The sequence below is a fragment of the Rhinolophus hipposideros genome (genome assembly GCF_964194185.1).
Source record: "Rhinolophus hipposideros genome assembly, chromosome: 6".
Classification (NCBI taxonomy): Eukaryota; Metazoa; Chordata; class Mammalia; order Chiroptera; family Rhinolophidae; genus Rhinolophus; species Rhinolophus hipposideros.
The window spans coordinates 94,698,260-94,719,605 of record NC_138052.1 but is presented as its reverse complement, the minus strand read 5'-3'; the positions used below and the strand labels follow the sequence as shown (position 1 = coordinate 94,719,605).

At 48.5% G+C, this 21,346-nt stretch overlaps 1 protein-coding gene across 1 annotated transcript; it reads left to right on the top strand.

Annotated features, from left to right (window-relative positions):
• Window positions 1-567: 567 nt before the first annotated feature.
• On the top strand, window positions 568-8,721 carry NPPC (natriuretic peptide C). The gene is made up of 3 exons (XM_081051435.1): window positions 568-719; window positions 1,188-1,486; window positions 8,442-8,721. The coding sequence occupies exons 1-2, from the start codon at window positions 630-632 to the stop codon at window positions 1,464-1,466; spliced, it is 369 nt and encodes a 122-aa protein (XP_080907561.1). The 5' UTR covers window positions 568-629; the 3' UTR covers window positions 1,467-1,486; window positions 8,442-8,721.
• The last annotated feature ends 12,625 nt before the right edge of the window (window positions 8,722-21,346 follow it).

Below are 21,346 nucleotides of genomic sequence, written 5' to 3'. Positions count from 1 at the left end.
AGGTGAAAGGTGGAGCCGCGGCGCCAGGCCTGCGTTTGTCAGGTGCCTGAGGGAGAGTTTGGCAACAAGGCAGATCTGCGTGGATTTCGGGCTGCGCTAACTTTCTGGCTTTGTGACTTTGGGCAAGTGACTGAAAATTCCTATGAGCCTGTCTTTGCACCTGCAAAGAGGGAAACATTCCTTCCGGGGAGAGGGTGTGTGTGAAGGTCCAAGTGCGTGCAGGGCACCCGGAGCATTGACACTTGGCATGCCAGGACGCGCGTTTGATGCAGAGTTAGCCTGTGCGCGCCACTTTGCAGCTCCGAGTGCAGCCAAGAGAGAGCCCGCCGAGCCGTAGGATGCCTCGGGGGTGAGATGAGGGTGGGGGCAGAGGGGGAGCCCCCGGCGCCCCCTCCCGGCCCTCGGAGCGCGTGCCATTGGCCCGGGCAGCCTGGTGGGCGGGAGGCTGACATCAGCGGCAGGTTGGATTATAAAGGCGTGAGCCGAGCCGCGGGCTCAGAGCGCACCCAGCCGGCGCCTCGCAGCTCTGGGACCCGCGTCCGCACCGCAGCCCCGCCAGCCTGCTCCGCGCCCGCCTACGCGCCTGCCCTCGCTGCCGCTGGTGTGCGCCCCTCCACCCCGCGGGCACCATGCACCTCTCCCAGCTGCTGGCCTGCGCTCTGCTGCTCATGCTACTCTCGCTCCTGCCCTCCGAAGCCAAGCCCGGGGCGCCACCGAAGGTGGGTGCTACTGCAGGGGTAGCGGGACTGTGAGGGGCTGTGTGGGTGTGCTGGGGGTCTAGGAGGATGTGGCTCGCAAGAGGGAGCAGAGAGGGCGGGAAGGCGGCCCTTTCCTCTGGGATGTGTGTGGGTGACAGCCGGGGAGCCCTCGAAGCCTGGATTCGGGGTCTACGTCCCCAGCCTCGGGAGATCGTCGACAGATGGGCAGCCCTTGCTCCACTGTGGCCAGCCAAGCAAGAGGGAAAGGAGAGGAGGGCAAGGGACTCCCCGAAGGAGCGGACACCGCGGCCGCGTGGCAGGTGGATGCAGGGCCGAGCTGTCCCGCATCTATCGGAGTGAGCTCCGGACTCGGAAGGGACAAACGGCGCTATTGGGCGCCTGGGGCTGGAGCATCAGCCCCCCCACCCCCCCCACCCCACCCCCTGCCACTGTGCATCCCTTCACCTGCTTGCTCTTTTCCTCGGACAGGGCCCGAGAACTCCGCAAGGGGAGGAGCTGGCCGTGTCCCACGCTGAGGGCGGTGGTCAGAAAAAGCGCGACAAGACTCCCGGAGGCAGTGGCGCCAATCTCAAGGGCGACCAGTCGCGATTGCTCCGGGACCTACGCGTGGACACCAGGTCTCGGGTGGTCCGCCTTCTGCAGGAAAACCCCAACACGCGCAAAAACACAGGCAGGAGGGGCAAGTCCAGGGGCTGCTTCGGCCTCAAACTGGACCGAATCGGCTCCACGAGCGGCCTGGGATGTTAGTGCGGCGACCCCTGGCGGCGGTGAGTACCACCAACCCTGGCCGCCCGGCGCTCGCGCACACCTAGCTCCCCTACAGCGCCCAGCGGAACCTAGCCTGAACACCCACACCCACCCCCGCCCAGAGGCAGGTTCCTCTGATCCCCGACCCCTGGGACCTTTCCGCCTCCCAGCGGCCTTTGAAGGGGAGCCAGGTCATTCCGGGCACGAGATCAAGTGTGTGTGATGGCCTTTCCCCCAACCCTATTTACTGTCCCATTTTACAGATGAAGAGAGGGATGAAGTAAGTAGTCAGGGAACTGTGACAAGGTCAGAAACAGTTCTGGATGGATGAACACACCCCCACCCCACCCCACTCCATTCCCCCACCCCCACTTCCTCCGGAGAAGCAGAGACAGTTTGGTGGTGTCCGTCCACCACTGGACCATAAGCAAACCAGCAACACTTGCCCCAATTCGCCAAATGGAGGCATTGAGGGGAGATCCTGGGTTTATGGGAACAGAGGTGGAAGGGCATACACACAAGCCCAGGGTAAGTTGATCTGCCAGCCATTGTATCATGGTGCGAGGCAGTACGCAGCCCAGAGGTCAGGACGCTTCCTGGGTCTATTGCCCCTGAAGTGGGACCAACTTGGAGCAATATCTACCTCCTCACAGTAGACAGAATAGCTCTCTGTTAGCATCACCAGAGAGCTCTTCTGCCCCCAGAGCGTTTTGATTCTTGTCCCTTCTCTGAACAGTGGCTGTGGGCAAACTGGTCTGTCCAGGGTCCTGATGCTGCTGCAGCCCGTGTGACTTCAGCATCGAAGTGTTTGCCACAATTTTTCGGGGCAAGGAAAAAGAGACTAAAATAAATCTTATTTTCAAACTTCAAACTTCAAACTCTTTATGGCCCAAACTGAGCTCCTCACCAACCTGCCCACCCCCATCATGTCTGGGCTCCCTGCCTGTATTCTGGTCTCCTCACCCTCCACCGGAGCTAGAAACCCCATGCTACCTACAGCCTCTGCCAGGTGCCGCAAGCTCGAAGTGTGCTTCTGCAAAGGTCCTCACCTCCTCTCCTTCCCTCCTTCCCGTCCATTCTTGCTGTCCATCAGTACCCAAGGGAAAACCACTTTCCAGCCTTTGAAATTGATATTCAAGTGCTTTAGAATCCGACCCCTATTGGTTTCCAGCCTTTTTTTACAGCCTGGCTATTGCCATTCCCTGTCCCTGAGCCTGTCTGTCTCACTCCAGGCCAAGCTGCTCTCTCACCCGAGAAGCCTTATCAGTGTCCCCGCTGTTTCCTTCCCCCCCCAGGGTAATAAGAGCACCCCTCTTTGAAACTTTCAAGCACATTGCCTAAGCCTTTTTCATAGCTGCTGCCGTAAGAAACATCCAAACTGGTAGGGAATTTAATAAGAGTTTATTTGAGCCAAACTGACAAAAGTACCAGGAAGCAAGTTCTCTCAAATCTTGCTGCAGAGAATGACACTTTTGCAGTTTCTACTATACTTTGGAAATTAAGGAGGGAACGTAAGGAAGATTACATGAAAGTGGGAGAAAGCAAGGCGGGGGATTGGATTGTAGGATAGTTAACAAGGTTATGTGTTCTTTTGCGGGTGATTATGCTTCTAAGGGGTCTGAAAAAGAGGCAAAGTTATGTTAACCTACATGCACAGAAACAATGGAGAAGGATTGTTTAAGGCAAAGATAGCCTTTTATTATGAAAATTATAGGCCTGACCTCCCAGGTAGGAATTTGTAATTAGATCACCCTGTGAGGTTACTTTCCATGGAACCCCTTTTCATCCACAATTCCCCGTTTTGGTCATAAATCAGTCTGAAGGATGCATTGATGGCCAACCTTTTGGTCAGACAGTGTGGTCTCATAGCGCTAGGAAGGTTCATTCCCAGGAAGTCTTAGTATGGAGGTCCTCTTGTTGACCTTTGGGGATGGGGCAATACCATAACCATGGGATGTGAGTTGAGGCCGATTTTCCCCAAAAAGGGAACGGCAGGTAAATGGAAGGCAGTCAGGTCTTATGGCCTTTGTTGTGAAAAACACTCTGGATCATTTCTATCCTGTGAACGATCATGATCTGAGTTTTGCCGTCTCTCATTTTCCTGTATTTTGCATTCACTATATCATTGACATAAGCTAGAGAAAGGATATTAACAGTTATCTTATACATCTTCAGTAGCCATAAGCAGTTAGACTATATAGAAAAACCCAAAGAACAAGTTTAACTATTATTGTGACTAATATCATTAGCAGACAGGTAAAGACAATCAAAACAATGGATTCTGAGTTCAACATCAATCTGTAGGGGGACAGGCCTTGTCGATGTCTTGGGATGGCTGTGTTCCTCTGGTGTCAGCAGCTTCTCATCCTGGAGGGGCTTGGATGCTTGTTGTAGGCAGAGGCGAGTGTCAGACTCCGGGGTAGATGTCCATTTGTGGTCAGGCACCTGATAAGGTCCCTTCCAACGAGGATGGAGAGTATCTTTTATTTTATGTCCTTTCCATAAAACAAAATCTCCAGGTGACAGTCAGTGACCTTTTTCAAAGTCTTTGTCTCCTGGGAGCTCTCTCTGAAAGGAAGTGGTTACTAATTTGGCATTTGCATGAAGTGACTTTATCAAACTTTGGCAATAGTGTAAAACGTCTCTTTTCAATAATGTCAGCTCTTTCATTTAATTTAAGTCCAATTTAAATGCACTATGATGCATGAAGGAATGCAAAAAACAAAAAAATGGGGTTTGCCAGAGAGCCTACGAGAACCAAGCAGCTGTCTTGGATTTCCTATAGCCCCAACTATTTGTTTAATTTACAACCATTGTTTACCCATTCAATATACTGTAAAAGTGTTTTTACCACTTATTTTACAATGCTTCCCATGCAATATAACTTAAAAACAAATCTTTTGAGGTGTACCAGGGAGCCTTCTAGAATACTGCAGTTACTCCTAGTAGTTTTAATTACACATATTGAGATTTTAACACTTAAAACCTCAATTTGTAATGGAAACAAAGAAGTCAAATTTATGAAGACATTTTATAACCTCTAGAAACATATTTCATAGATTTCAGTCAATTATTAATGTAGATTAAAGCAACAAACTTTCATTGCTTTAACTTTTATTTACTAAAGTTTTAACTTTGATTTACTAAAGATTAATCTTAGCTCACATGAATTTGAAAAGCTTGCAGGTTAGTTTCTATATTTCTGAGAATTTTAGAATACCCAATCCTTTATAAGCACTTGCCTTCAAATCAATTAATTTTAATTAATTAAATGTATTTTAACAATACCACCCAGAGGTAGAAGACAATTTAACATTTATAACATACTTATAGATATACATAGACAGACGCAAATAGAGACCTTTTAGCCATGAGAAAAACTCACAAGTTTATAAAAGAACAGTAGATCCAAATTTTGTTTTGGCAGTTGGGATAAGAAGACACAATTTATATCTGTCCTTGACAAGTCAAGTTCCAAATGACCTCCCCCTGCCCTTTAAAATAAGGACAGGTGTTTTTTAATACCTCAGATAATTGGATTGCCATCTAAACGACATCATAGTTTGCTCCACTTATCTAGATCCTCTTCTGGAAACTTGGAGAAACCAATTAAAATATGCTTTCCATTCATTCTGCCTAATCTTATAGTAAGCTTTTTCTAATCGTGCATACAAAAGATTAATTTAGAAATATCAAAAGGATCCTCATTTCAGTCATCTTCCTGCAGGAGCATCAGTGGAAGGCTGACTGTCATGGGGCTTGTCGCCCTCGGAGGCATGGTTTTCCATATTAACTTGGAGATTTGTAGAGTCTGAACAAACTTCTAGGGAAACCAAGCCTTTACATGCCCATCTCTGGACGAGCCAAATGTGGTGACTATCCTCATAGGACTCTTCACGCCCTAGAGGAAATTTTTCTTCAGAAAACCCTACGAAGATTCTTAGTCACCTATGAATACCCAACCAAGGGCCAATCAGAGCTTACAGGATTGCCATTGGAATCATGATGCTTTCCAAGTCATGGGCCCCTCTCTAGGGGTGAACCCATTCCAGGGTGCCCTGACCTTCACAAAGCACTCTCCCCAGGGCTCCTGCTGGCTTCTTATTACTGTACTGCATGCTTCACAGAACCAATCTCCACCACTCCGGATTCGGGGATCTGCAACAACTATCATCACCCCATTGGCTATTTGGGTTGGGGAAGGAAGTATCCTTTCTCTTTCAGAGCTAAAGAGAGTTCTGTCTCTCTTTCAATTAGCAAAGATTTTGTTCAGACTCTCAGTAAGCATCCAATTAAAAAAAATGAAATTAAAATCAGCCACCCATTTTTCTTCTCCTTTCCTTGGGTTATCTCAAACCATTCACTTCAAGTATTTTCTAAGAACAGCTCAGGTAAAGACAGGACCTGCTACCTAAAGCAGGGAGGCCCAGGATTCTGAGAGAAAACTCACCCAAGTTCACCCAATGCAAAGCAGGGAGCCGGTGGGGTACCATGGGCCCCTGCTGGTACCTAGCACGGGGTCTAGGTCCACAGGGTGGTCCTGGGTGGTCTTCTCCAGAATCCTGCTGACTATGCCAAGTAAATGTCTATGTAAGAAATGTCCAAACCTGTAGAGAATTTTTATGAGTTCATTGAGCCAAACTGATGACATTGCCAGGAAACAAGATCTAAAATGCTTTGGAGAATGAGTTTTGCAGTTTCTTTTACACATTTGGAATTAAAGAGGGAACATAAAGAAGATTATGTGAAGGTGGGAGAAAGCAAGGCAGGGATTTGATTACAGGACAGTTAACAAGGTTATGTGCTCTCTTGAGGGTGATTATACTTCTGAGGGGTCTGAAAAAGAGGCATTGCAAAGGTTTGTTAACCTAGATGCACAAAAACAATGGACAGGGCTTGTTTAAGGCAAAGACAGCCTTTTACTATGGAAGTTACAGGCCTCAGGTGTGACTGCCCACCATGACCTGCCCAGTTAGGAATTTATGATCAGAGTCACACTGTGAGGTTACTTTTGGTTAGATTTATTACAGCACCTCTTTTTTGTCCACACAGCACAGAACAATTTTTTCACCTGAGCTATAATTGCCTCCTCAGATTAATTCATGACCAACCCGAGGGCCAGACGCTAACTGAAAGTGATCTGGGACCTGAAGCACCCCCAAAGTGGCTCTTAAAAATGTGCGTCAATTACCGAAGAACCCTGCCCTAGTCAGCTTAGCTGCACTACTCCCAGCTGTAGCTGGGGCCCTTCCTTTCTCTGCAGCCAGACTTGGCCAGGCTGTGTGCTCCTCCTCATTTCTGTAGGGACTTTGTTTGTCTGAGATCTTGACTCACCTCTGCATGGGGAGAAATAATTCTGGCACTTGGGGCCCAGACTTTCTTAGCTACCATCATAATACCTTTGCTCTTTTCTCTCCAATCTAAACAATAAAGAGATGGAGGCATGGGCCTCAGATTTTCCATTTGTGATTTAAGCACCAAGCTCAAACTTGAGAATCTAAACATTTATGGGGAGATGACATGAGGGCCTGGAAAGTACCTGGCATGCATGTCCCCATAGGCTCCTTGTTCTTGGGTGTGGCTGTCTGTGGGTACCAGGTGATGATCCAAAAGGAAGTGAGATGCTGTGCAGGAGGAATCCAGTTTGCTTTGACCAGGGAAGTTTGTCCATCTCCTGAAAGTCCTCTCTTAGCTAAACACCCACCTCCAACACCCTTCACCTTCTCAGCCCCACCCTCACCCCCCACCCCTGTGAGAAGGCACAGCACCCTTCCCCTGGCCTGCAGCCTCCTAGTGGAGATGCCTGGGATGGCTCACTGTTGGGGCCTACATGAGAAAGACAGCTTAGATTTTTCACATTGATGACAACTCTCCTGCGGTTGTGGCCATTCCTCCACTCAGGAGTTGACGCTGGCGCTAAGTAGCCGCCATAATGATTGGTACTGATAGTTATAGTCTTGATTATAGAATGCTAATGATAGAGACAGGGTGTGGCCAATGCCTGAAAGACACTTTGCCCACAGGCCCCAGGGACATCACAGACATCTGTCATCTGTTTAAACACATGGGACGGCCAGAGAAGGGAGTTGGGGGAGAGTTCATCAAGCCAATAAGGACTGGCGTCCCTCTGCATGCGCTGTTCTATGGGAGGAGGGCCCCACATAGTCTCAGGAGGTCGCCTTCCTCGGGCCCTAAAGCACCCACACCCCCACTAACTAAGACTGGGTAGAGCCCTCATCAAATGACTGGCAACTCTAAACCCAGCAAACCGAGCCCTGGTGAGACACCATCTCCTCTGCTTCTGAAGGAGACCCTTTTCCGAGCTGGGGTAGAAAGTGCTGCTTTCTGCTTGGCAGCTGTGACCCACACTGTGCTGACGTCCATTGTGTGGCCCCTTGTTGAATCGTACAGCCAGCCCTGGGAGGTGGCTATTATCCCATTTTATGGGTGAGAAAAGCGATACTCAAAGCTCGCCAGGGCCATCCAGGAAACAAATGTCAGAACTGGGATTTGAGCCCAGAATTCCTGACTCCTCAGATGTTTCTTTTCCTTCCACTGTCACCCAGCCACAGAGCGTAGGCAAGCACCTGCCTGAGGGCTTGGGTTGTAGGAAGAAAGGGAGAGAGGGACATTTCACATTCTCTTTCCCTCACTGTATCTCACCGAGTACCAAGGGTAAGGCCTGCAGGTAGCCTGAGGGGGAGGTGGACTAGCAGACATTCTGGTTCCACCTGTGCTGGGACAGGAAGTGCCAAGGTCACAACAGGAGGTGAGATGAGGGCTTGGAAAAGGCCAGTGGAAGGGCCCCTTTGCCTCTACAGGAAGGCCTTCATCAGGGCCTGCAGGGCACAGGTGGAGGGACACTGCTTCCTGCTGCTTCTGGAAGGAGAGGAAGGTTCTAGAACAACCTGGCAGGCTGGGCTTTCTCAGCTAAAGTTCCAGAACTGAGTTTCCTGTGTCCCCTTTGTGTTTCAGGATTGGGAACCTGCTCCGTTTTGCTGAGGTCACCCTTGGTCATCTGGAAGCACCTGCAAGGCAATGTGGCTTTTACATTTCTTTCTTTTTCCCCCCCTGGTATTGGGAATACACAACACCAGCTGTTTTATTATTATTTAGGGAGGGGGGGTATGATTTTATTGTTTGTTTTTTTAAAAATGAAAAATAAAAAGTTATATATTATATATATATTATATACATGAAACACACACACCTACACCGGCGTGATGACAAGCGACAGTTTTTAAGAGACTGACAAAACCAGCTGTAAACATTGCTGTTTGTAAATTCGTGTCATGCATAAATGTATTTATGTTGTAAAGCTATTTATATTGTTTATAAAGAGATATTTATAAAAATTTTATTTATGTAACTAAATGAAAGAAGTCAATCATTGTAATGTTGTTGTCTTAACTAGTTGAAAAATGTAAAACAAAAAAACGTCATTCCATGAACATCTTGACAACTGTCTTTATTTACTCATTGCATTTATCCTTTAGGAATTAGTCTGAGGAAGAGGGAGAAGGCTGAAGACAAGGCCTTTTGCTTCTAAACAGATCTATCAGCGGGGTTCCCGATTCTGGATTTCCTTGTATCAGAATCTCTGGGGATCTTAAAAGTACAGATTCTTCCCCTCCCCCACCCCCCACTCCACCCCCGATCTACTGAATGTGAGTCTCCTGGGACAGGGTTGGCCATGTGGATTTTGTCACAAATGATTCTGACCGACTTGGCCAGATCGCGAAGCTCTGCACAGAGCACCTGACAGCTGGAAAGTCACAAGTTGTGAATTCAATTCAATTGAATTTAGCGGACTGAGGATTTTCCCGTTCTGCACCTTCTCATTGTTATGAAAGGAAAGAAAGTCTCCCTTCATTTGGGGAGACTCAGACGGTTTCTGTACGTCTTGCAGAACTGTAGGCTTGCTCAGGGAAGTAAGTACAGGGGGGTAGTGTTTCCCTCGTTATGAATGCCGTGGTGGGGGTGGGGGTGCCGAGGCTGAGGACGTCCGAGAGAAAGAGAAGGGATCATCTGGTCTCATGGTTATACCGTGTGGGGTGCGTCTCGAGGGGCTTTGGATGTTCTTTTCACTTGAAGCCCCTAACGATGATGGCCCCATGGGGCCTTGAATGTGAAATTATGAATTTTTAGAATCTCTTCCTGAAACGAGAAGGAAACTTTTAAATAATTCCAAGATCATCTCGCTACATCCTTGGTACGGTGACACTGTGTGTGGTGCAGCCTTCCCCATATGTCTTCTGTCCCCCATTTGGTGAAAGCAAGGACATAAAGAGCCTTTCGGGTTGGTCACATGGGAGGGGCAACCCCACTCAGAGGAAATGGGAGCAGTGTGGCCCCGAGTCATGGGGTCTGCAGGCCCAGCCGAGCAGTTCCTGAAGGAAAATCAGTGCTGGGGGAGGTGGCGAGTGACATGGCCTTTCTGCTGGCATCCGAGTGGTTCGGCCTTTGTTCCTGAGTCACTCTCCAGCAGTAGGTTCTCAGGTAAGTGGGTGGTCAACACAGTGACCTCACCCAGGAGAGGAAACCGATTTTAAGATATGTTCCAGCTGAGGAAGGTTCCAGCCCTTCCCACCTCCCACCTTCTGCCGCTGCCCCCGTGAACAGCTCGGTGCCCTTCCATGGGCCTAGCTCACTAGTCCGGAGTGTGGCTATCTTCCCAAGTCTCACCGCAGTTCTGTGGCTCAGAACTCGGGGACCCATGTCAGTCAGGGCAAGGGGCTCCAGCACGCAGGCCTCCCCAGTGAGCGGTCTCCCTGTGCTGTGCCAGGAGATGCTGAGGGGCAGGGAGGGAGTGGGACGAGGCAGGTGGGTGCACTGTGGGCTTTGCTGGTGGCAAGGAAGGCACATGGTTGCGAAGCCCAGAGACATGAGGGCTGGCAGATCCAGGATTCGGGAGCCACCACTGGAAGCTAAAGTTTCCCGGGGGACAGTTTCTGGGTTGCCAGTACCCCAGGGCTACGCGGACCCTTGGGCCTAAGCTACACATGTTATCCTCCCAAGAAACTCTCATCCCACAAGTTAGGCCTCAAAGAACAGAACAACGTGCTCTACCCTCTCTTGCCAACTTCAGCCCCCACCAGGTGGAAGCCAGCCCCTCAACCTGCTGGCTTAGGACGTTGCTAGGCAGCCAGTCTTCTGACTTCCAAACCCGAAGGCCTGCGGCTGCTTCCTCAGAAGCAACAGGGACGTGTCACCCCAGCCAGGTTATTTCTGCTGGAAAGCCAGGAAAGATCGACAAATATTCCTTAAATAACAGGAAAAGTTTTGAAATCTCTAGAGATTGCCCAGATGGTTTTCCCCAAAAGCTTCCTGTCCTGCGGCCTCCTCCTTTACCACCAGCATCTCACGTCCAAAGCTTCCTGGAGACCTGCAGCTTCTGTCCAACACAGGCTGATCACAACAGGCAGGACCAGCTCAGAGGAATGGCTCCATGGATGGGGCTTTCTGGAGCCCCCCAGGACAGGGCAGCACCTCTGCAGGGTTAGAGGGTTCCCTGCGAAGGGCCAGTTGGGCTGGGCAGAAACAAAGAGAGTTTTGGGTGCTGGACGGCCACAGGCCTCAGAGAGGCCCAGAGAAAGCCATTCCCTTTCCTGAGTTGCTAGGGTTATAGGGGAGTAGGGTGGGGAATGGGGAGGAGTTGCCAGCCTGCCTGATTGAGGCAGGCTCCCTGGTGCCACAGCTGGTGACGTGGTGGAGCTCTGGCCAGGCAGGCCTGTGGCCAGGAGCCCCACCTTGGGCTCCCAAACACACCTGGAGGAGAAGCCATGTCTCAGGACCATGCCAGGGCTATTCAGAGGTACCTTGCAGGCCCCACCATGAGGTGATGGGAATGTGGGAGCGGGAGGGACCCCAGGTCCTCGGCCAGGCATGTGGTTCCAGGAGCCAGTCTTCCCTTCTGCCCAAGACATGGGAAGTCCTTCCCTGACAGCCACGATTCACAGGACAGGTCTGAAATGGGGCTGCACACAAGTGGGGAGCTCGGGGTGATCAGAGAGGCCACCATATCTGGACACAGTCGGAGCCCTGATCTTCTGTAGGAAGAGATCTTAGCCCAGGCAGATGGTGGGGCACAGACCAGGGAGCCCCCACTCTCAGTTAGGGAGCAATGGCCAGGGTCCCCTCAGAAATGGAATTTGACTCGTGGTTCACATGAAGAGGTTTTACTGAAGGGACTCCTTATAGAGGAGCGGGCTGAAGGAAGGAAACTGGCCCGAGTTGGACTTGGGTGGACGGGGCATGCTGCGGGAGCTGTGCCATCGTGCAGGATGTGTCTCCAAAGCAGGACGGAAGGAGGGAGAAACACCCCAACGTCTATCCCCGCATCGAGTCTCTTACCGGTGCCTCCAATTGGCTAAACCCACTGGAAGGCAGCCAGCAGGGGAGCCTGGGTGTTCAGCCTGCAGCAGGCAGCCTGACAGGGCAGGTAGGTGGGAAGCAAACAGATTGGACAGCTCATCAGCAGGGGTGCGGCACCCTCATCTGGCAGGCAGGAGGCCTGCAGCAGGGTGGGGGCTCACAACACCTCATTAGAGCGTCCCTTGTCTTCATTGCAGGAGACAGAGAACTGACTGGGTCAGAAGTGTGGCACCCAGTGACCGGCGACTCTGGTTCCGGGAGTGAGCCCACATCCATAGCTTCACCGAACTTGTCTGTGGGTCACTAGTCCTCCCTCCATGTCCCACTAGAAGTGCCAATCAACACTGTGCCCAAGTTGGTGGCAGATTGCCCCATGCTCTCTGTCCTATCCTGGTCCAGGCCTCAGACAGATACAGTTTCTATAAGGAAGGGACCGAAACAGATAGGGGACCCCACAAGCCCCTACCAGTCCCCCAGGGCAGACACAGACATGAAGTAGCTTGCCTGACCCCAACACAGTAGACGCTCTGTCCCCACCCCTGGTTACTCCTCATCCTGTTCTAGAATTTGAGTTTGTTTTCATATCCCTGATTTGATCTTCCCCTGCACCAATTCTGTTCTTAACTGCCTCCAGTGTGGCCTTTGATTCACCGTTACATTTTCTGCATTTTTTCATTTCTTTGCAAGTTTTTCCCATCTCATTCTTTTCCTCTTTTGTCTCATCTTGCTTCCTTTTTATCTCGCTCTGTTGCCTTTTCATTTTAGCTCCTTGTTCTTAGAAACCACGTCCTCTTGCATACAATTTCCCGAAACTTTCTTCTAAATCTTTCTGCAGATATATTTCAGAGGCCTGTCCTCTGTACATCCTGAAGGTGTATGAATGTCACATCTCACTTAGTTATTTTAGTGATTTTTCAATTTGCACTAAGTTAGAGAAAGATGTTGGGAACGTGGCAGAATGTCAGAAATGGCAGGAAAATAGCCTGCCTGTCTCACAGAGGATTGCCTGGGAGGTCACAGAGTAGCTTCTGGTTGGCACAGAGTCTGGGGCTCTGAATGCAGACACGATCACAGGAAGGTGGTGTTTGCCCAATCCTGATGGAGGCGTCCGGCTCATGGGCCATAAACTGAGGCTGGGTTAGGTGTTTCTCTCTCGAATGACCTTATTCGTGTCATTTCTGCCTGATTCTTCCTGATTCTGGCATCACATTGTCTGTCAATCTCACTTCAGAGTTTGGGTCCACATGGCCCTCTCCAGAAACAGCTTTGGGGCAAGGAACTGTTTTGCTAACAAATTGCATTTGTGAGGAGCGGAAGTTCACCTATTTCATTAATGTTTTCCCTTTTCAAGATACCAGGATATGAGCTCTTAAATTAATTCCATTATTTTGCTATTTTCTAATCTGTTTATCGTTGCTTCCATACTTTTTACTTAATAATGTTGTTGATATTGCTTTTCTTAACACTTTTCTGTGCCTTTCTAAATTCTTAATTGAACACTTATTTCTGACTGGGGCCATATTCATATCCAAAGTTTCAATATGTGGCATTTCCACTTTCTTTATCTTTTAAGTAGTCTGTTGAATTGATTTTTTTTAATCAACCAGCTCCAAGTGGGGTGTAATTTTTGCTTAATTTACATTATTAATTTTAGTTTTATTGAGGCTAGATTCAGTGCTTGCCCACTTTCTGCTTATTAAGCTATTCATTCCTATGTTTTAATCAATTTTGTAAATGTTTCATGGATACCTTGAAAATAAGAGGACAACAGTTCGAAATTCTATAAACATTTAATCCACTTCACCTGTTAGATTACTATGTCCAAATCTTCTGACCCTCTTTCTATTTGATTCACTGAAGACTAATAATTAACGTTGGGGAAATGCACTGTGATTTGTTTTTTCCTATTTATCCTTATATTTTAATAGTTATATAATGGTCATTTACTCAGTACATGAAGGTTCAGTACTAATATATGTACTAGATAGGATATGTGAGAGGTTTGCCTATGGTAACATCTCCCAAATCTCAGTGGCTTAAAATGAAGATCTATTTCTGGCTCATGCAAAGCCCGCTTCAGCTCTTGGCAGCCCCCCAGGGAGCTCCGTACTATAGGGTGGCTCAGCTTTGCACCTTCAAATCAGGAATGTTTTCTCCATTGATGGGGCATGAAAGAGAGCATGGTGGGAGGTCAAGCATCCAAGGGTTTCCAATCAGACCTGGCACCTGAGATTATACTCACACTTAATTGGCCAAAACAAGTCACATGGCCATGCTTACTTGGAGGACCATCCTTTGTGCCCAGAAACAGAGGAGACCTACATGGCAGGTTACAAAAGTGTACCTGTACTGATGTGTAGCTACCACTTAAAGAGTTCCTTCACTGTGTGCCTTCACTTCCCTGTAAATTCTGTTTTATCTGATGTGAACCTTATTCGACCTACTTTATTTTTACTTCTGCTTGATAACTTTGTCCTAACTTTGATTTTATTCCCTTTCTGTGTTTTTATTTAGGTGTGTTTAGACGGCATTGAGTTAAAGTACATGGAATTTGAGGCATTCTGCCTTTTAATAAGAAAATCTAAATTGTTCACACTTATTGTCATTATTGCTTATGCTTGAGCAGACTTCATCTGAATTTTGATTTTGTGCTTTTTAAGGTTCTTTAAATTTTTTTTGTTCTTTTTTATTTAATTTGTTTTCTAGACTGGTGAGCTTGCTTTATCTTCTGTAGTGATTTGGAAAGTAGAGATCCTGTTTTTAATTCTTTTAGTGGCTCCATTTAGTTTTTCATGAAAATTATTAAACCCACATGTATATTATTATCAAAATCACAATCACAAACAATAACTTCGGGCTCCCTCACAAAGAAGATGGAGAATTTAGCCCCTTTGCTTCTTCCCCTGCCTCCTCTGCCCTTTCCGGGTCTCCATTAACAATCTGAGGACACTCTCCTTAAATGAACCATTAAAACCACCAAAACATCCTCTCTCCAAAATTTGTTCAGCTTTCTTTTTGTTGCTTCATTTCCATCAGACATTTGGACTTTCCATCCTAATCCTCTTCCCCAGACGGGGCCGCATTGCACACTTATCTCTTGGTCTAGGCTGGCTTCTCCAGCCACTGCCTGTCCTCCGTGGAAGCCCGCCCTCACACCCCCAGCGAATCTTTCACTTCACCAGCGGGAATACAGGCACCTGCTTAACTTTGCGTCGCGAGAGGAACACGCAGCTGCCGCGTATCCTCCCCAGGCCGAGGGACCACAGACCCGGGGCAGGAGAATGGACCGACCTGTCATCTCCGGGGCTGGCCGGCTCTCCGAGGCATCTCTCAGAGGTCTTCACCCTCTTCGTTTCACCTGCTGCGGAGCCCCTGGATGGCCTTGAGGCTTGGGATGTGAGCAGGCTAAAAACAAAGTTCCAGGTGTCCTGTTTATACAGTCAAGGAGGGTCAGGAGAGGCGCTCTGCACCCGGATGTACACCAGGGGGCGCCACAGCTCTGGAAGGATCAAGGGCTCCTCGGGGACAAAGGCAGACAATGTTGAGAGAGCAGCAGGAACATTAGGGTGCCGCGCGGAGCCCGTGTGAATTGGGGCGTGGACCCCAGGCTTGGGTGCTCAGAGTGAAGTGGAGGACCCCTGTGGAGGTGGGGTGCTTTGAGCCCCAGAATGGCTGCAGTGGGGAACCCCTCTCCTGGCTTGGTGTTCAAGTCAGATTCCCTGGATGAGGTTCTGGCGTCCTAGTTGGATTCTAAAGGCGCAGTGCAGATGTGAATTCTGGGTGTGAGCAAGGCAGGCAAGCTGCAGCAGCGGGCCCTGGGCTGGGACCTCGGGGACAGATTGGGAGCCTCTGGACACTGCACGGTCTGCTCGGGACCGACCTCCCTTTCAAGACTAAAAGCAGACGCGGGCAAACTTGTGCGCTCAAGCACCCCCTCAGTAAAAACTTAGGTATAATTATTTATTTGTTCATTAAATACAAGTACTTCTGTGTTAACAAAATTATCTATAGGATTATATACATACACACACACACACACACACACACACATATATATATACATATATATATATGCTCAACACCCACTAATCGACAGTCAGAGGGCCACTAGCTCCCAATCCATAAGAGCAATCCCACCTGGGCAAAGCCAAGATGCTCTGCTGTACCCCAAGGTGGTTGTGAGTTCCTCAAGGTCAAGGATGGGTCTTTTTTCAATGTTCCCAGTGTCTTGCTCAGTTACTGGCACATCCTAGACACTCAATGAAAGTTTGTGGAACAGACTGTAGGCTGAAAGCTCCCGCTGGTTGCTGATGAGAAGTTGGGTGCCTCTTATGGGTGAGACCTCTGGAGGACAACCCGGGAGGAGCACTCACAGAAGGGGCAGGGGACCGTGAGCAGGCCACATTCTGTTATCAGCGAGTGAAACCAAAGTGGCTGGCGTAGGGGTGTCAGCTTCTGTCTCTTGAGGTGGTCTCAGAAACAAGGACTGCTCAGGGCAGCTCTCATCTAAGGGACGGAATAAAGGAGAGATGCCCCTAGGAAATGCTCCTTCCCAGTCCAGGGCTTCCTCCCTGCACATTCTTAATGCTCAAACATGACAGAAATGGCTCCTCAATCTATCACTGCCACTATCAAAGTTTTAAGACTTCCTTTATGATCCTGTAAAGCCCATTTTTCTGGCTCACCACTTCCATCTGTCTTCTGGCAATGTTTCCACCCTGTCGTCTGACCCTTTGCACTTAAACAAACATCTTAGGATTTGTGTGGCTATCACCGCCCTGACCCCTCTGCGCCTCAGTTTCTTATCTGTAAAATGGGATGATACCTAATTCAGAAGGATGCAGTGAGGACTGGATGCCCCCAGGAGGTTATTAGCTGTTCGCAGAGTCAATACTTAATAAATGGCAAAAAGAACAATAAACTATGCATGGGCTACGCTGGCAAAGTGTACTGAATACATGGGTGAATATGAAGCTATGGGCTTTCCTAGGTTATAATTATTTCAAGTGAAAACGTATTTCACAGAAATGGAATATTAAGGAAGATACCTGAAACCACCTCTCTAAGTAGAAAGGTTTCCACTTACCTACCGTGTTTCCCTGAAAATAAGACCTAGCTGGACCATCAGCTCTAATGCAAAAATTAATACGACCTGGTATTATATATATTATATATTATATTATATTGTTATATTATATTATATATTATATTATATCTGGTCCTATAGTAAAATAAGACCGGGTCTAATATTAATTTTTGCTCCAAAAGACGCATTAGAGCTGATGGTCCGGTTAGGTCTTATTTTTGGGAAGCAAATGCTGTCTACCCTACTTTCCAAGTACATCTTGGATGTGACCACATCTTGCCCCTGCTCTGCTCCCATCCTGCTCAAGCCACCTGTCTCATGCCTGGATAATCACAAGAGACTCCTAGTAGGTCTCCATGCTTCCAGTCTTACTCCCCTCTCACCTCCACACAGAAGCCCAAGTGACCATTGCCACCCCTGAGCCTTTGTACTTGCTGTTCTCTCTGCCTGGACAGCCATTTCTCCAGATGTTTTCATGGTGCATTCACTCATTCAGATCTCTGCACAATGCTGACTTTTCAGACAGGCCTTCCCTGACCATCCTACCTGGAATACTTTCCCACCTTACTGCCCCACGCACTGGTTACCCCCTTACCCTGCTTTATTTTTTTCTGACATGATATTATGTGCATGTTTGGTTATTGCCTGCCTTTCTCACTAGAATGTAAATTTCATAGGGGCAGCGTTTTGCCTTGTTTATACAGAAAGGCCAGCATCTAGACTCTAGAACACGATAAGTGCTCAATAAATACGTGTCATACAAATAAATCATTCATGTTTACAGCCACGTCCTGGACAACCACTTGTTACAAGCATGTTTAAAAAAAAAAAAAAAAAAAAAAGCAAGTTAATGGAAGTGACTTTTAGCCAGCTCCGAAAATCTAATCTGCCTTTTTAAATGTAGATCCTGTGAGAAACCCTGCAAAACCCTGCGAACAGGAAGGGCAGCCTGGGTATATCAAGGAGCTGTCTAGCGGCTTTGCAGACAACTCAAAGAAACCACTGAAATCTGAATTATTCTCAGAAAAGGGCGCTCAGGGCCATGAAGGAGAAAGCTGAATGCTCCTGGGAGGCAGCAGGAAGCTGGATCCACCATCATTCCTGGACCCCTGTCCTTCTATGAGACTCTTTCAAGAGGGCCCACAAAGCACCTCCAAGAGAGCCTTCTGGAACCCACTCTTCCCCAGGAGGACCCTCAGGTGTTAAAACAGCAGCCAAACTCTGCATTTAAAGGTGGGAAAAAAGGAGAGGCAACTGAGTCTATTATAAGTTTCAGTTTTTAACTACTCAACGGGGTAGCGGCTACATTTGTCAAAATTCAATGAACTTGAAACACATTGAACACTTCCGGTGTGTACACTTCGTATGTGTAAATGATATCTTAGTACAGATGGTCGGAAAATAACAAACAAAGAGGTAACCAGAGTGAGGGGAAGGAAGTGAGTCACTGATGACAGCCCAGGGGACCCTGCCCGTGGAGGTAAATCAGGGACTGCAGGAAAAGGAAAGGGGGAACAGGTCACAGTGGAGCTGTATCCCCCTTTTTATAGAATATAAGCTTTTACTAGGTATTAGATCATCTTTGTGTCTGACCCCGATACTTTTACATTTCCTTATGTTTCAAACAAAACCAGTTCTGTCAACTGCCACCAAACACACCGGGTCCTCAGTTAACCAAGGACTAGAGCGACAGTACAACTTGGCCCAAACATGATGGCGTATAGGGTTAGCCAACAATTCCCAACATATCATCAGGCATTCTTTATTCAAAACAAAACACAAGGTCTAAGGAAGTCTGTATCTGGTGCACGTCCTTACAATCTCTAAAAGCTGGCAATGGCAGGAGAAACCGCAGCCTGCTGGTGCCCTCTGCTGGTAAAGTGGCGGCACTGCATGGGATTAGGGAGGTTTAAATCGTGGTTCCTAGATTAGCTCATCAGATCTCTTAAAACACAGTAAACGGGGCCCCATCTCCGGTTTCTCCTTTGGAATTTCTGAGAAAGAGCATTTTTAACACGTTCCCAGATGACATTGCCACTGCTGCTGTTCCTGGGGACACTCAGAGAATCAATGGTTTAGGTTATCTACCCCCATACTTTGCCACTCTCATACTAGATGGCATGCTAGGAAATTAATTAAAACAAGCATTTTTCTACATCTTGCAGTAGTTTGTGGGTGACTTTTTGGAAATTTTTGCAATGGGGTTATAACTTTTTTTTTAAAAAGCAAACCAAAAAGATGCAAAGCACATCATTCTTGTAGAATTGTTACCACAATGTCCTTCCAAGAGTCAGGCACACATTTAAAGCGATGATTGAGACAACCAAGATGGCGCAGTAGGTAAAACACGGTGTTTACTTTCTCTCACAACCACATCAAAATTACAACTAATCTACAAAACAACCATTGTTGAGAATCACCTACCATCAAGCTGAACTGAAGCCTTTCAACTAAGGATTTGCAGAAGAAGCCACCTCCAGACTGGGAGGAAGGTCAGAGACGCAGAACGGGCTGGTCCCACACCCGCACGTGACCATTAAAGATCATTAGGGCTTTTTCGGCTGTGAGGGTCCCACCATCCCCTAAGGAGCGAGAGATTCCAGCCCCAGTCAAGCCAGCCCAGGGTTCCAGTGCTGGGGAGAGAAGTCCCCATAATTTTTGGTTGTGAAAACCAGCAGAGATTGTGACTGAGTGAGACTGAGTGTGGCTGCACCTACAGGCGCTCCTCTTAGAGGGACCGCGCGGACTTACCCACCAACGGAATCACTTGCACTGAGCTCCAGTGCTGGGGCAGCAGCTGGAGAGGCGGCAGGAACAAATGATGTGGTGCTGAGTTGTCTGGCTTGGGACGGGGGCTGGAGAGGTGGTGTCCTGCGGGGTCTCTGGTCCTGCTCCCCACACAAGAACGCAGGACATGGCGAGGCCAAAAAGGAACACCCACAGAGCCATGGATAGGGGAGTCACATCACTATATTCTTGTTGGTGGTTCTCTTGGAGATACAGGAAGCAGGAGCACACGATCCGCAACCTACTGTCCGCTTCTCTGCCAACCCACCGACAAACCAACCCCCAAGCGTAGCCACGGAAGTTATATTACTGGCTAATGGCTAACTGGTCACAGCTGATGGCCAACTGGTCACAGCTGATGGCCATCTACTACCCAAGCCAGCACCTTTCCAGGTGAGGCCGAGAGCCTGGAAACTGCTCTCCTGGCTCTGTCCCCACAGGCAGCTTTCTCCTGGAGGGGGAGCTGGCAGATGCCGTTGTTTCTTTGTTGAGCCCTCCACCTTCTGGTGTGCAAATACAGGCGGCTGCAATTTCTGAGTCTCCCTGGTTCATTCGCCCCACCCTAGTGATTTGACACCTGGCCCCGCCCAACTTTCAGGAACACCCAGGTCGCTTTCAGTGGCTTTCTCTTGCAGACCGTCTGCCTTGGCTCAAGCTGCACTTTCCTAGGGTCTCTCAAAGGTTCGCAGAACCCACAAGCAGCATCTGGCTTGAGCGTGTCCTGTACCTCTGGCTAAGCAGCCCTAAGCTGACACTAGTGACAGCCGGCCTTGGTTCGCGGCTTGGCCTCTCAAGGTGCTTCCAAGCACAGCACAGGAGACAGACATCTGTGGATTTCTTTCTGGCTCCTGCTAGGTGGCCCTGGGTGGGGCACGGGCTGTGGCTGAAATAGACCTACAGCGGATCCCCTCCAAGGTGGTCCTGGAGCTGGCGCCTCCAGTAGCCAGCTTCAAAACGAGCTGGAGCATCACCCAGCTGCCTCCATGTATGATACGCCCAAGGGGCGGATTGGGCAGGCACCAGTCCTGCTGAGGCAGATCCTGCTCTGTAGGATCAGCCTCTGCACAACAACCCTTCCAGGCCAGTCCTCACAACCAGTGAGCTGAAGGGTCAGTCCCTCACATTGAGGTGCAATTATCAACCAAGACTCAACTACAAGAAGAGGGCACACACAGCCCACTAAGGAACACACTTGGAGCGCATGGCTCAGGTGACCAGAAAGACTGCGCCATTGAACCCCACAGCACACCTACTACATAAGGCTGCTCTACTAAAACCAGAAGACATAGCAGCCCTACCTAATACATAGAAACAAAAATGGAGGCAGGCAAAATGGGGAGACAAAGAAATATGTTCCAAATGAAAGAACAAAACAAAGCTCCAGAAAAAGTACTAAGCGAAGTGGAGATAAGCAATCTATCAGATACAGAGTTCCAAACAATGGTTATAAGAAGGCTCAATGATCTCATAAAAATGAGATGGAAACCATGAAAAAGAACCAGTCAGAAATAAAGAATACAATAATGGAAACAAAGAATATATTACAGGGAATTAACAGTAGATTAGATGAAGCAGAGGATCCTACCAATGATGTAGAAGATAAGGGAGCAGAAAATACCCAACCAGAACAGCA